The sequence below is a fragment of the Tamandua tetradactyla genome, chromosome 3, assembly GCF_023851605.1.
Source record: "Tamandua tetradactyla isolate mTamTet1 chromosome 3, mTamTet1.pri, whole genome shotgun sequence".
In the NCBI taxonomy this organism is placed as follows: Eukaryota; Metazoa; Chordata; class Mammalia; order Pilosa; family Myrmecophagidae; genus Tamandua; species Tamandua tetradactyla.
This window is the reverse complement of record NC_135329.1, coordinates 80,922,902-80,936,353: the sequence shown is the minus strand read 5'-3', so window position 1 is coordinate 80,936,353 and position 13,452 is coordinate 80,922,902. Positions and strand designations below refer to the sequence as shown.

The 13,452-nt window shown below is 57.6% G+C and overlaps 1 protein-coding gene across 2 annotated transcripts; it reads left to right on the top strand.

Annotated features, from left to right (window-relative positions):
- Positions 1 to 40: 40 nt before the first annotated feature.
- Positions 41 to 9,172, top strand: BOK (BCL2 family apoptosis regulator BOK). 2 transcript variants are annotated; one of them, XM_077153386.1, is made up of 5 exons: positions 41 to 269; positions 667 to 918; positions 2,733 to 2,861; positions 8,118 to 8,294; positions 8,464 to 9,172. In XM_077153386.1, exons 2-5 carry the CDS (start codon positions 696 to 698, stop codon positions 8,778 to 8,780), a joined length of 846 nt encoding a protein of 281 aa, XP_077009501.1. In that variant the 5' UTR covers positions 41 to 269; positions 667 to 695; the 3' UTR covers positions 8,781 to 9,172. The 2 variants fall into 2 exon arrangements, with proteins under 2 accessions (XP_077009501.1, XP_077009502.1); XM_077153387.1 differs by having other exon boundaries at positions 45 to 269; positions 8,131 to 8,294; positions 8,464 to 8,698.
- The last annotated feature ends 4,280 nt before the right edge of the window (positions 9,173 to 13,452 follow it).

Below are 13,452 nucleotides of genomic sequence, written 5' to 3'. Positions count from 1 at the left end.
TGAGTCCCGCGCCCCCCGCGCCCCGGACGCCGCGGGCCCGCGCACTCAAGAGCGCGGGGACCCCAGCAGATCCGGCTCTCGCCCGGGGCGGGCGTGGACTGGGCGGGCGCTAGGGCGGGGCGCGGCCTCGCCGGTTTGAATGGAAGGATCGAGATCGGCGGAGACGGAGGCAGGCGGCTCGTGAAGCCAGAGCTCCTCCCTGGCCCTGGCGCCCGCGCCATGGGAACGGCGAGGCCCGGGACAAACAACGAGGACTGCGGCCCTCAGAGGTGGGTGGCCCGGGAGCCCGGGAGCTGTCGGGAGGCCGAGAAGCCGCGGCCCCTCTCGGAGCCCACCCCTGGCGCCCACTCTCGTGCCGCGAGGTGCGGGTCGGGGATCCGGGGATAGCTGGTGTTGAACGATCCGGGCGGTGCACCCCGCCCGCGTGCTTCTCTTCGAGCGAATCGCTCTTTCCCTACTGCACCGCCACACTTGGGCCGCCGCGTGGGTCCCGTGGATTCGATTCGGAGTCTACAAGCCAGCGTGCCACCGGGTCTTTCCCAAGCGGCGACCCGAAGCTAGCCGCGGCCCTGCCCGGGCGCGCGTGGTGCGCCCCGTTGCCCCGCGGGGCTCCGGCTCTGAGTGCCCCCCTGAAGACGGCCGCGGCTGAGCGCTGTCTGCTCGCAGGTGCAGCGTCCTCCGTCCGCGGCCCCGCTATGGAGGTGCTGCGGCGCTCCTCGGTCTTCGCTGCCGATTTCATGGACGCCTTTGACCGCTCGCCCACCGACAAGGAACTAGTGGCCCAGGCCAAGGCGCTCGGCCGGGAGTTCGTGCACGCGCGGCTGCTCCGCGCTGGCCTCGCCTGGAGCGCGCCTGAGCGCGCCGCCCCCGCCCCCGGCGGCCGCTTGGCGGAGGTGTGCGCGGTGCTGCTGCGCCTGGGTGAGTCTGCCCCCGCCGCCCCCACTACCGCAAAGGCCCCGGACTCCCGCGGCGTGCAGGGACGGTTTCCCCCGGCGGGTGCCCTCAACCCCCTGCAGCTGTCACGTCGCGGATACCCCCTGCCCGCCCGTCCAGATGGGCCGGCGCAGCCCGGATTTCAGATGTCCTGGCCCTGAACAATAGAAGGCTCCAGAAAGAAAACTGTTTTGATGGTTGAACCTTCAGACTGACCCTAGTACTTAGTTGGGCGCACAAATCCTTGGGGGCGTCCCGTGTTTGTTTTGCAAAATAGGCCCTTTTTGTTACTGGCTGAAATCCTGCAGAAGCTGCTATTTCCTCTGAACTTGGAGGTCCCCTAAAGCCCTCTGCGGGGAATGCCGGTGGCAGTAGGAGAGACGAGCCTTGGGTAGTCCACATCCCAGGGTTGTTTGGGGTGTGTGTGCTTCTTCCAGGGTCGGGTCACCAGGGAGGGTGGAAGAACCCAGCCCTGAAGTGTCAGCTAGGTCCACGGCAGCACCGACATTGTTCACCACTGCGCCCCTCTGGGGAGCCAGGAGTGAACAGTGCCCTCTGGGCCAGGCCAGAAAGGGCGGTGGCAGTGGAGATGCAGAGTGAGGGATGTGGGCTGGCCCAGCAGCGGGGGCCAGAGGGACCCCCCTCCCCCGCCGAGGGTAGTCAGGGGGGAAGTGCAGAGGGCCTCTAGGAGGGGGTGGGATCCCCCACCCAGCCAGAGGGAGACCACGGTGCGCAGGGTTTGGGGACCCACTGTGTCCTGCTTGGCAGGCCCTGTGGCATCAGCTGCCTGTGGGCCCTCTCCTGGGGGGGGGGGGTGTTCTAGACAGCCCCCAAGCAGAGATGCAGCTTGTCCACAACAAACAGGAAGGGCCTTGGGTCATGTCCTCAGTGGTCTGTCTCCTGGGGCCCATCCACTTCAACCCCCGTGCTCTGTGTGAGAATAGCCAGGCCAGCCTTGGAGATTTCCAGACAGCTGCCTCCTCCGAGGCTGGCCATTCCTGGGTCCTGCTTGGGTTCCAGATTTTAACGAATTAGGTGGTTTACCTCTGGCCTTGGACATGGGTGCCTTATTGTGGCACTGTCCAGCTGGCCGTATTTCCCTATTTGCTTTGGCTGGTGGAGTGACCAGCCTGGGAGGCAGCCAGTCAGCGGTGTGGAGCTCCGCTTGGTCCTCCCGGACACTTGCCAGGTGTTGCCAGGAGCTTGTGGCAAGTGTACAAGGCCAGGGTATTTCCTTGCCTGGTTGCGGCTGCCTCCCCCCACAACCGGTACCAGTGGCCCAGTCTGGATATGGTGGCACAGGGGACTTGGGCACTTTGCTGGGTCTCTGTGACAATGCTCCCCCCAGCCACGACTTTTTCAGAGCCTATGCAGGGGACTGCCTACCACCCGGGCACCTGGAGCAGCCCCTCCCCCAGGTTGCACTCTGCCTGCCTTCCGGGTCCCACACCCGCCTGCTCGGGCCTCAGCCCGGGTGTCAGGGTGAATCACCTACAGGGTGAATCCTAGTCAGGGCAGGCCCAGCCCCGCCCCGGGATTCCAGCCACACCGGCCCAGCAGGCACCGATGAGGCCACAGAGGCAGTCCAGGGGCACCAGGGCCCCACCTCGGTCTCCTGGTCGTTCTCCTGGTTGCAGGCTGTGGGAAGGGGCAGAGGGTCAGGCCCCTCAGGAGGGGATCAGGGCTGGGTGGAGTAGATTGGAGGTCAGACAGGCCCCAAGTGGTCAGCTCTTGGGGGAGTGTGAAGGGCAGAGTTGGGGAGGGTGTGGGCCACCTCTAACTTGCTCTGTGACCACCAGGGGATGAGCTGGAGCTGATGCGGCCCAGTGTCTACCGCAATGTGGCCCGCCAACTGAACCTGTCCTTGCAGTCAGAGACTGTGGTGACTGATGCCTTCCTGGCTGTGGCAGCCCAGATCTTCTCTGCAGGTGGGCATAGCCTCTCCTTGCCCAGGGCAGGGGCTTTGGTTGGGGAGCAGCCCTAGACCCTCCTGGGACAGTCCCGCCAGGCCCTGCAGTCACACATGCATAGCCAGACAACCCCACCCCTCACTCCCTACCCCTGCAACCTCTCCTGCTGCCGGCCGGTGACGGCTGTGTAACAAGCCCACCTCAAAGGGACTGAGTCAGCCGCAGCTGGCCATACAGGCAGAGGAGGGTTGATCTCATGGAGTCTAGTGGTCTTGGGGAGCTGGACCCAGCAGGAGGCCTGCTGGTCTGCACTTGGGGCTTGGGAGGGGCAACTGGCTGCAGTTGCTGGAGCTTCCGCATGCCCCCAGGGGGTTGAGCTCTCACAACATGGCTGCTGGGCTCTCACACGAGTGCCAGAGCCTCAGAAGTCATGTAGCGCCACCCCCCAGGCTCTGCTGGTCACCAGCAGACCAGCATCGAGGGGCCTGAGTGCAGAGGGGGCACCCTGGGGCTGTTCAGAGACTGGGACTCTTCGCTAGCCTGGCCGTCCCACGCACCCATGGCTTTCTGGGTGCCTTGCCCTGTGCCGTGGGCAGCTGACAACCCAGCTCTCTCACCACGACATCTGCCACCACCACTGCTTCTCTCACCCTCACCTTGAGTTCAGCTCTCGCTGCTTTCTCAGTACAAGCCACCCAGGTCCTCCTCCGGACCCAGTGTCTCCTATTGAGTGCTCTGTCCAGGGCGCTCAGCAGATCCTGGCTCTGCCCAGCCTGGCCTCTGGCCCCATGTCTAGTCTTGTCAGGTCTGAGCACACAGACCTTGTCTCCCCATCCAGGCCCCACCAGGGATGCCCCATAAGCCTTGCACCTCAGGTCCTGGCCTCGCTTGCCCCAAGCTTGGCAAGTCTACTTGCTCCCCGCATTTTCCTGGTGTGTGACTGCTGCTGGACAGCTGTGAAAGGGAATGACCCAAAGCAGCCCCTTGCCTACCTGCAAAGACTGTAGGATCCTCTGGGACCCTAGGCCCTATGGAGGATGGGTGGCAAGCCCCAGCCCTCAGGGAGGGAGAACCTGAGGTTCCCAGGGGCCAGGGGCTGGGGGGACCCATTTGATGGGCTGACTAGTAGCCCTGGCCTATCTCCCAGGGAAGGAAAGGGGGCCTATGGGCTAACTGGGCTGCCTGTCTCCTTCTCAGGGAGGCTCCAGCTTTGCTGACCCCAGCCTTGGGACTCAGTGGCCGTGGCTGGGCCTCCAGCATCCCCCGCCCCAGGAGGCAGAGCAGGGACGTGCTCCCCAGTTAGCCCATAGGCTCTCTGACAGGTGCCTACCCTGATCCCCTCGTTTCATGTGGTTGGCGGAGGGAGGGGGCCAGTCTGCGGCAGGACCCCAGCTTCTTCTGTGCTCTGAGGGGTTTCAGACCTCATGTGGGGCCAGTGGGGCTGGTGGGAGGGGACCCTCCAACATGCTCTGCCAGGCCCCACACTGGGTCCTGGGAGGGAGGGCCTTGGGATCTGGTCCTGTCCCCCTGCCTCCTGGGGTCACTCGGCTGCCATCCACCTGTGTGACTCTGAAGTGCCCGGAGCACACCTGCGTGGGAGCAGGTGATCGCAGGTGCCTGTCCTGGGCTCCTGCCTGTGGGGTTAGTCCTGTGGCTACAGAGTGGGTGCCTTGTGGGTGACACAGGGCTGGGAGGGGCCCCCAGGAGGGTAGGTTCCTTGGCCAGGCTCCTCAGGGGCCCAGGGCTGCCTCGGTTCCTGCTTCTGTACCCGCTGGGAGGGCGAGTGTCAGCCAGCCTCGTTCAAGGGCTCAGGATGAGGTGGCGATGGAGCCTTGTTCCAAAGCTGGGCACGGGCTTGGCCTCACAGGGTGGGGGCCCTGGTTGTGAATCTGCCCGTCATGGGGTCCTGCGGGCGCGTGGTAGAAGGGGTTCCTCATAAAGGGCCCTGTGGGGAGTGGCATTGGGCAGGTATCGGGTTGATACCTTAGCTGGGATCCCCATCCCTCTCAGGCCTTACGCTGTCGTGGTCCCATCCAGGCTGTCCTCAGTGGCCGTTTACCATCCACGAGCCGACTTTAGAAGGGCGGCTCATCTCTTGAGAACATGGGGTGGGCAGAAACCGAGGATGGGGGTCCTCACTGGAGCAGCCCCACCCCTGCCTGCTGAGCTGGCCAGGTGCAGGAACAGGCCCAGGTAGGGGCAGCTGGGGCAGGTGAAGGGGTGAGTTGGAGGAGGGCGTGGCCAGCTCTCTGAACAGGCCGTTCGTTTTACTTGTCGAGTAGAGTTTAAATCTTGTGAGTTTGTTTGAAAACTGCAACAGAACATACTCCTCAGTGTCCTGCGCTCACCCCCCAGCACAGTTGTGGTAGTTTCCCCACCCCTAATCTGGCCTCTGGGGTGGCCTGGGCACCCTGGGCCCCACGCATTGGCTCCCTCATAGCTGTGTGACTTGCAGGTGGTGTTCTAACCTCTCTGGGCTCCCAGTCTGCTCAGTTCTGCTTTCAGTGGCTCTTAGACCTTCCACCTTAGGCTGGCCTGTGGCCACCTCTCTCGGACACTTCTGGCTTGCTGCCTGCTCTCTCCCCTTCATCCCTTGTCCATCTGGTCTTCCCAGCCCTCTTTCTGCCTGCACTCCCCAGCCCAAGTTGGCCAGGTCTTGTCCACATGGACCTGCAGGCTGGACCGTCTTTCCCCTTATCCTCTTGGCAAGTGCTCTTGGGGTGCAGGCCCACCTCCACCAGGAAACTTGCTTGGTTTGCACCTTGGTCTTAGTGGGGGTGACGACATGGGCAGCTCGAGGGGCAGCCCCAGGCTCCAGCACACGAGGCCCTCCTCCCTCAGGACCAGAGGCCACCAAGGCTATTCCTGGCAGGATTTTCATCTGGGGCATCACGGTTCCCTTCAGAAGAGAAACTAACCTCTCCTCCTCCTTTAAAAGCTGGCAGTCATTTCCATCTTTTCCCTCTTATGACAAGGGCAAAATGTTTCACCACAGAAAGATGAGTAAACAGAAGGAATAACTCAACAACAAAAAGACAAATGGCCCAATTAGAAACAAGGGCAAAGGGCTTAAATAGAAAATTCTCCAGAGAAAATGCACAAATGGCCAAAAGCAGACGAGCTGATGCTCAGCAAATCATTGGGGAATTTCACATCAAAACCACGAGCTACCCCTGGAATGGCTTCTCCCCACTGGGACGGCTTCAGTTGGAGGCAGGGTTGCAAGTGTTGGGGAGAATATGGAGGAGGACACACTCACACATTGGGGTGGAAAATCTGGCAGGTCCTTGAAAAGCTAAACGTAGACTTACACCCTTTGACCTAGAGGTCCCCTCCCAGGTATACCCCAGGAAATGAAACCTGTCCAGCAGCGTTATTCCCCATTACTGGGGGTGGGAGCAGCCATGTGCCTGGGCAGGGACACTGACACCCTGCCTGGCCCTGAGGGGGGCCGCTGCTCAGTCATGGTGAGCGAAGTGCCCCCATGTCACGGCATGATGAGCTTGGCCGCAGGGTCCTTAATGTGAAATGGTGAGGAGAGGCTTGTCCATGTGGACTGCAGCAGGCAGCGGGGTAATAGGCTTAAGGTGACTGTTCTGGGAGTAGACAGTAGTGACCGTGGCATGACTGTGAGTGTTCTAAAGGCCGTTGTGTTGTGCACTTAAAAAGGTAGACTCTCTAGGAGGCATGTGGATTCTATCTCAATTAAAAAAAACAAAATGCAGACAAGCTCAGAGAGCACAGCTCTTGCCCACAATCCTACTGGCACCTTCCAGAAGCTTCACTGGTTGAGTTGCTCCTTGGAACACCCCCACCCCCACCCCCAATACCACGACACGAGTCCTGCGCATGTGGCACAGGCTCTGCGGGGTCACTTCCCTTGATGAGTCCCTGGTCCATCCCTGCCTACATTGGGTGCAGTGGTGGATGTCCCCGGGAGGGGCCTCAGGGGCGTGGGGGTTTCAGACTCGGACCTGCATTGACAGAGGTGGTAGCAGGGGTCCAGGGTCTGCTCTGTGTTTTCCTAAAGTGTCCTTAAAACGGGGCAGAGTCAGTCCCATCCATGGCAGTTTCCAAAAGCTGGAGTTACGGGCTGTTCCTAAGTTGACAATCCCAGCTGCCCTGGGCCACCCTGCACCCTCCTTGGCTTTCAGCGTCTTTAATCCGATAGAGACAAATATTAGATTTGTCTGTGATTGTGAGTGAGGGTAGTCTTTTTTTTCAAATGTTTTATGTAGTATTTGTATCTTTTTCTTTGTGAGACATTTGTCGTGCCAGATCTGTATTTCTTTTTTGAAGGTTTCTCTTTTTTCTCACTATTGATTTATGAAATCTCTTTATATATTAAATGAACATATCAGCATGTAATCTACAAGTATTTCATGCCCTTCGCCCTGACTAGTTGTCATTTATTAATCTTTCCTGATGGGTTCTGCATGTCATTTTCAGCAAAGCCTTTTCCACAATGAGATTAAAATGCTCCCTGCCCCTGTCTTCTCACCTGGTACTTTTGTGGTTCTCTCTGTGTTCTGAGGCCTCTCCTGTCAGATCCATGCCTTCTTTCCTCCCTACTCTCCTGTTTGGTCTGCCATGGGTTGAATAGGGGCCCCCAGAAGGTACACCCCTGTTCCAGAACCTGTCCGGAAAAAGGACTTTGTGGATGTTGCTGAGTTAAAGAGTTTCACTTGCAGAGATGACCTCGGTTATGCAGGTGGGACCCAAGGGCCATCACAAGAGGCCTTGGAGAGGATAGGTGGGGAAGAGGGGACGAGGAGGGACAGGTGGGAAATGGGAAACGGGAGTGGGGGGCTGGGGGAAGAGAAGGCAGGGGCAGGAAGAGGCAGGAAGAAGCCTCCCCTGCAGATTTCAGCAGGAGCAGAGCCCTGATACACCTTGACTTTGCACTTGTGGCCTCTAGAGCTGGGTGAGCATAAATGTCTGTTGTTTTATGCTGTACAAAAACTAGTACGCTGACCGTGATGTGCTGTGAGGGCAGAAACGTCCTGGGCTCAGGTGCACGTGTGCCCAGGGCCTGGCAAGTATGCAGTGGGTGCTTGAGAAGGCTCTGGAAGGAACAGCCTGTGATAGGATGGCCGGTGCTTGGACCAGGTGGTGGCGGGGGGGGAGGTGCTTTTCAATTCTACCCCTAGTGCTTCATGGGTGGCAGGCAGGGGTCTCAGGGAGGCTCACACCTGTAGGGACTCTGCCCAGGAAGGCCTGAACAGGAGCGGATCTTGGTGCCAGCCTTCTCCCTCCCTGCTCCCCTCTGACCAGGTCTCTCCTGCAGGCATCACGTGGGGCAAGGTGGTGTCCCTGTATGCTGTGGCTGCGGGGCTGGCCGTGGACTGTGTACGGCACTCGCAGCCCGCCATGGTGCACGCGCTGGTGGACTGCCTGGGGGAGTTCGTGCGCAAGACCCTGGCCAGCTGGCTGCGGAGGCGTGGCGGATGGGTGAGTGCTGTGGGGGTGCAGAGGGCCCGGTCTCACTGCCCTAGTCCACCCCAGGCCTCCATCCCTTTTCACCTCCAAGTCTGTGCAGTGGGTTTGGGTCCTTGTGGAGCCTGGCGTCAGGATGGCGCACACTTCCCTCCCGGCTCATGCCACCCCTCTGCCCTCCCAGACCGATGTCCTCAAGTGCGTGGTCAGCAGCGACACCGGCCTCCGCTCCCACTGGCTGGTGGCCGCACTCTGCAGCTTCGGCCGCTTCCTGAAGGCCACCCTCTTCCTGCTGCTGCCGGAAAGATGAACTGCCTAGCTGGGCGACAGGCGTGCCCCAGGCCCCCCTACACCCCCAACCCCGGGAAGCCATGCCCCCTGGAGAACGTCGCCCCAGCCCCATGCTGGGCATGGCCCAGCCCTCGGAGACCTACCTTGCTGCTTGTGGGGGCTGTCCTGGTCCCCTGTCATCGGCAGACCGAGGTCCTTTGGAAGGGGTGAGAGTAGCTGGCCGTCCCTGGGCCCAGGGTGGGGGCTGCCCCCTGCTCTCTCAACTCCTGAACCTGGGGCTTCCTCTCTCCTTGTGGGGGCAAGAAGTTGGGCCCACACTTTAAGTGGATGCCCCGGGACTGTCCTGGGAAAGGGCCATCTCGCGGCTTCATGGACACATGCTCTTTGGGTCTGAAGCTGATGCTGGCTTGGCTGAAGCCGGAGTGGCTGTGGGCCACACTGGCCATGCGAGTGTCTGGCTCACGCTCTGGCTGCTTAGTTCATTTCTGAAGGGGAAGTGTGTCCCCAGCCCACTGCAGGGCCTGGGTGTGTTAGGGATGGGGTGGGCCCCCCTGGCTGCACACCTGAGCAATGGACGCCAATAAAGTATTGTGGATGTGGTGTCTCTGTCTCCTTCCTTGTGGCCTGTCCTGTGGCCTCCCCACCACTCTTGCCCAGGCCAAGTGGCCCCCAGGCTGCAGCATCCTCAGGAGAGGTGTTTGCCTGGGACCCCCTTCATCTGTGGCTTTCTTAGCCAGGAGACTGCAAAGGCTCAGCCTTTGCTGTGAAGGCCCCCATAGGAGCCCACCCACCCCCACCCAGTGGGAGGCCCAGGGTGCTCTAGGGGCCGAGATCCGAACAAACACCTTCACAGTCTCATTTTCACTTTAGATCAAACATCCTCACGGGCTATATAGTCTGCCTATGAAAGGGTGAGGGGTGGGGGTTGCTTGAAAACGATGTAGGGGCTTGAGAGGGTGGGTGTGGGTGATGAGAGCATTCTGGAATGGGTTCTTTAGGCACAGAGGCCACTGGCCGTCTGTGATGTGCTGCAGCAATGGAGAGCCATGGGACTTTCCATGGAATAGAAAGCACCACTGGGCTCCCCACTCAGATGGCTGCATGAGGTAAAGCTCTGGGTGATCATGTATTTGACATCTTGGAACATTCTAGTCAAATTTGGCAGTATAGTGGGATTGGCTGGTTGCTCCTGACTGCTGGAGAAAGTGAGGAAAGAAAGTGTTGTGTAAATGACAAGAAAGCCTCCATATTCCTTCTGAAAGAAACCCTTATGTCCTGTAGCTGCAGAGTTGAGATTCTGAAAACCAAACCCATATCCCTCCTGCGAGTGGTTGAATTACAACATACGTGAATTCCCTACCTTGCAGGGTGTCTGCTATTAAAGTGAGGGTGTAGATTGGGAAGGAATGGGATCCTGAAAATTGGAGGGGGGACAATAGGGTTGATGATGACACTGGGGACATTGAAACCCAAGATTCTCTCTGCCAGTAGAAGCAGCCCTTCTGCTGCCACCTGGGGAGGGGAACCTGCTGTGCACCTGTAAAGGCCTCCCCAGAGGAGCTGGTTTGCAGAACACTTCTTTTCATGACCACCCCACCACCCCTCTTTTCTTCAAGACCTATAACTAGATTGAAGTCCCAATAGGCCCCAAAAGAGGCACAATGTGTGACCCATGAGGTATGCTGTACTCCAAAAGAACTGCATGAGTTTTCCAGTCTATATAGACAGAAAATCAGAATGGATATTAGGATGTGGGATAATAGTGGAAGGAATATAAAGTTGGAGTCAGCTGTATTATTTATATGGGCCCTCTAAGCAGAGATCTGGATTCGGTGTTGTAGTCCAAGAGGTTAAAAACTGGTTCGTTGGTTGAAACACGGACCAAAAGGTAGCCAGTATTACTGAGGTTGAAATGCCAGAACTGCCCTGATATAATATAGATGAGGGGATCCAGAGGCTTAGAGAGACTGGAATGTTAGAATGGTTTTATCATGGAAGACCTGCTCACATACCCCACAGAGGTCCAGAGGACACACCTTTTATCAAAACTGTGAGGAATAAATTTGTGAGACTAGCTCCATCGTCCCCGAAGAACCCTGTAGTTGCCTTTCTCCGTAGGTCAGATATTACAGTGGGAACGTCTGTTACTGAGCTGGAATCCTTAAATACCATGGGGATGATTGCGTCCCAGGTTGGCAGGAGTCAGGTATCAGCATTTAATCACCAAAGCCAAGGTGGGCGTGGCTGCCTTAAGGGACAGCAGACTCAAAGCAGTGATCTGAAGAGTTTGACTTGCAGGGACCTAAGGCGCTGGCTAGTTCACTATGGGGTACATAGAAGTAAAATAGATGGGCACTCTGCTGAATTCAACAAACAGTATAAGCAGAAAAGTGAACAAAAGTTTAACCTGAATCACAAAAACAGGCCTCTCAATCAGTTCCCAGACCTGAGACCGTTCACAGTCTCAGAGTTCCTTGAATGAGGGGAAGGCAGGTCCACTTGGGGAAGTACCCTGGTATATTGCCACGAATTTAGTCTTCCAACCTTCCCCAAGAAGACTCATGGCCTTTTACCAGGTCTTCTGGTCTTCTGATGCCGCTCCGGTGAGATGAGAGAAGGTTCACCAGTCTCTGTTGAATAAATGTTTGAAATTTTCCATAGTAAAAAGTTAAAAAAAAAGTCTCTACTAGAAAAACAGAGTTAGATTCAGAAGGTCTGACATAGGAATTCAGAGTCCCTTATTCCTTCCCTGTGTTCCAGATGGGAGCTCCCTCAAATCCTGAGGGCACCCCAGGTCCAGGCCCAGAGGGGAGGGGGGATTGAGGGGGAGGAAATTCTCCATAACACTTGAGCAGCCGGTCCCTGCAGCCCTCCCCTTCCTCTCATCCCCTCCCAGCTCTCTCCCCTTGCCCTCTACCCTAGGCCATCCTTATCCTTAGGACCCAGCCTGAACCCAGTGCCCCAGGTTTCCCGTGACCCTTAGTAAGGGCTTCCTAACTTGAGTGAGTTTCTGAATCCCTGAGGCTCTAAGCCCAGCGACTCCCTTCAGCAGTTTGCTATTCCATCTGCTCCCCAAGGGCCCCCAGGTGGCTCCCAGATGGCCCGGTCGCCAGGCAACCAGCAAAGTTGCACCTGGGCAGCCTGCTGAAGCGTGCCTTGGTGCATCCCTGGCCAACTGCCCCCTCGGTAGTCAGCCCCTCAAGGGCAGGCCCAGGTGGTCAGCTCTGTTTCCCATGAGGCCTCACACAGGCCTTCCTGCAGACACTGGACACAAGGTAGGTGAATCCAATGTGAAGAACAAAGTGGCCGTTTGTGAAACTGCCAAGCAGGATTATCCCAACTTCCTCCCTAGTGGAGGCAGCCTTCTGCATTCTTGTGCCATGGTGAGCTCACATGCATGCACACACACACACGCACACCCTGTGTACACATGTAAGCACATATACACTCCTACACATGCACGCCAAGAGCAAAGGCCAGACCCCTGGGACATTCCCTGCCATCCCTGGAACCTCGGTGTGGTCACTGCTGACAGTGTCTACTTGTGGCTCTGTGCCAGGGCTCCAGAGCGCCAGGGCTCCCACTGCTCTCACTTTATGATAACAACCTGCTCTGAGGCCGTGTTCCCATCTGTCTGTCCACCCCTCCGGCCTGCTGAACCACCAGCTCACCCTGTCCTCCTGTTCAGCTTTTTGATATTGGGCAATCCTGAAGGTCAAGATCCCTGAGGCCACCGCACAGCCTTCACCTCCTCTTCCCTCCCCACCCACCTGCCCACTCCAGGCCACCTGCAGTGGGTGGGTGGGGGCAGGCGTTTCCTCGGCCTTCAGAACCCACCCCATTGGGGTGCACCCTCCCCTCTGGTCTCCCAGGCACATCTCCATGAGGCCCTGCCTTCCCCCTCAGGACTCCCTCACAGATGTGGGACCCCCGGGGCAGCTCAGCAAGCGTGAGGTCACCCCAGGCCTGCACAGAGAGGACAGCGTTGCTGCAGTCTGGGTCCCTGGCCCAAGGAGGAGGGGTGCCTACCAACATGGACTCACAGGGCTACCTCACCTGTCCAGGCCGCCTGTGGATTTCCAGCATGAAAAAGTAAGAGAATTCAGAGAAGTGGCAGTGTTTAAAAGTAGCATGGAGCTGAAGTCTCAGAAGGCACAGTGGAAGAGAAGCCTCATTCTGGGCACAGACTAATAGGAACTGACCCCGTCAGAGGATAATCCTAAAGCCGGCCGAAACCCAAGAAGGTGGACTTGAACAGAAAGAAGCACCATGCTCCTACACAAGGAAACTGTCTTAGAAACAAGATAATCAAGTAAATTGAAGTAAATTGAAAAACTTAATGTAATTCCCATAAAAAAATCAAAAAACATTTTTTTCTGGAGCTAAATGGGCTAATTGTGAAGTTCAGCCAGGAAGGCTGACAGCGGCGGGGGCAGCCTGTGCCCCCCTGCCCAGAGCCCTGCGGGGAAGGTGGGGAACCAGTCCCGCGCCTGGTCCACCAGACCCCAGAGCCAGGAAGAAGACAGGCTTGTTAATAAACGCTGTGCAACGACTGGTTAGCCAATTGCAAAAAGACAAAACAGGATTTTCACCTCACACTCCACACCAGGACAAACTGCAGATGGATCAGAGCTGAATATAAAAAGAACAAACCAAACAATTATAGAAAAAATAGGTAAGTTCCTTTGTTAACAGGAATGGGAAAAACCTCCTTGAAGATTTAAAATCCAAGAACGATAAAAAGAATAGTATGTTTACCTTCAAAAGTAAAACATTTTAGCTGACCAAACACCAGCTAGCCAAACAACATATCCCAAAAGCAAAGTCAACAGAAAAATGACAGTGGAAATATTTATAACTTTTAACAGTTTCAAGAATATTT

Coding starts and splice junctions, on each gene's coding strand:
- BOK (XM_077153386.1), top strand. CDS start 696: ATGGAGGTGCTGCGGCGCTCCTCGGTCTTCGCTGCCGATTTCATGGAC. Junction 2,862..8,117: donor AGCCCAGATCTTCTCTGCAG/GTGGGCATAGCC, acceptor CCCTCTGACCAG/GTCTCTCCTGCAGGCATCAC. Junction 8,295..8,463: donor TGCGGAGGCGTGGCGGATGG/GTGAGTGCTGTG, acceptor CTGCCCTCCCAG/ACCGATGTCCTCAAGTGCGT.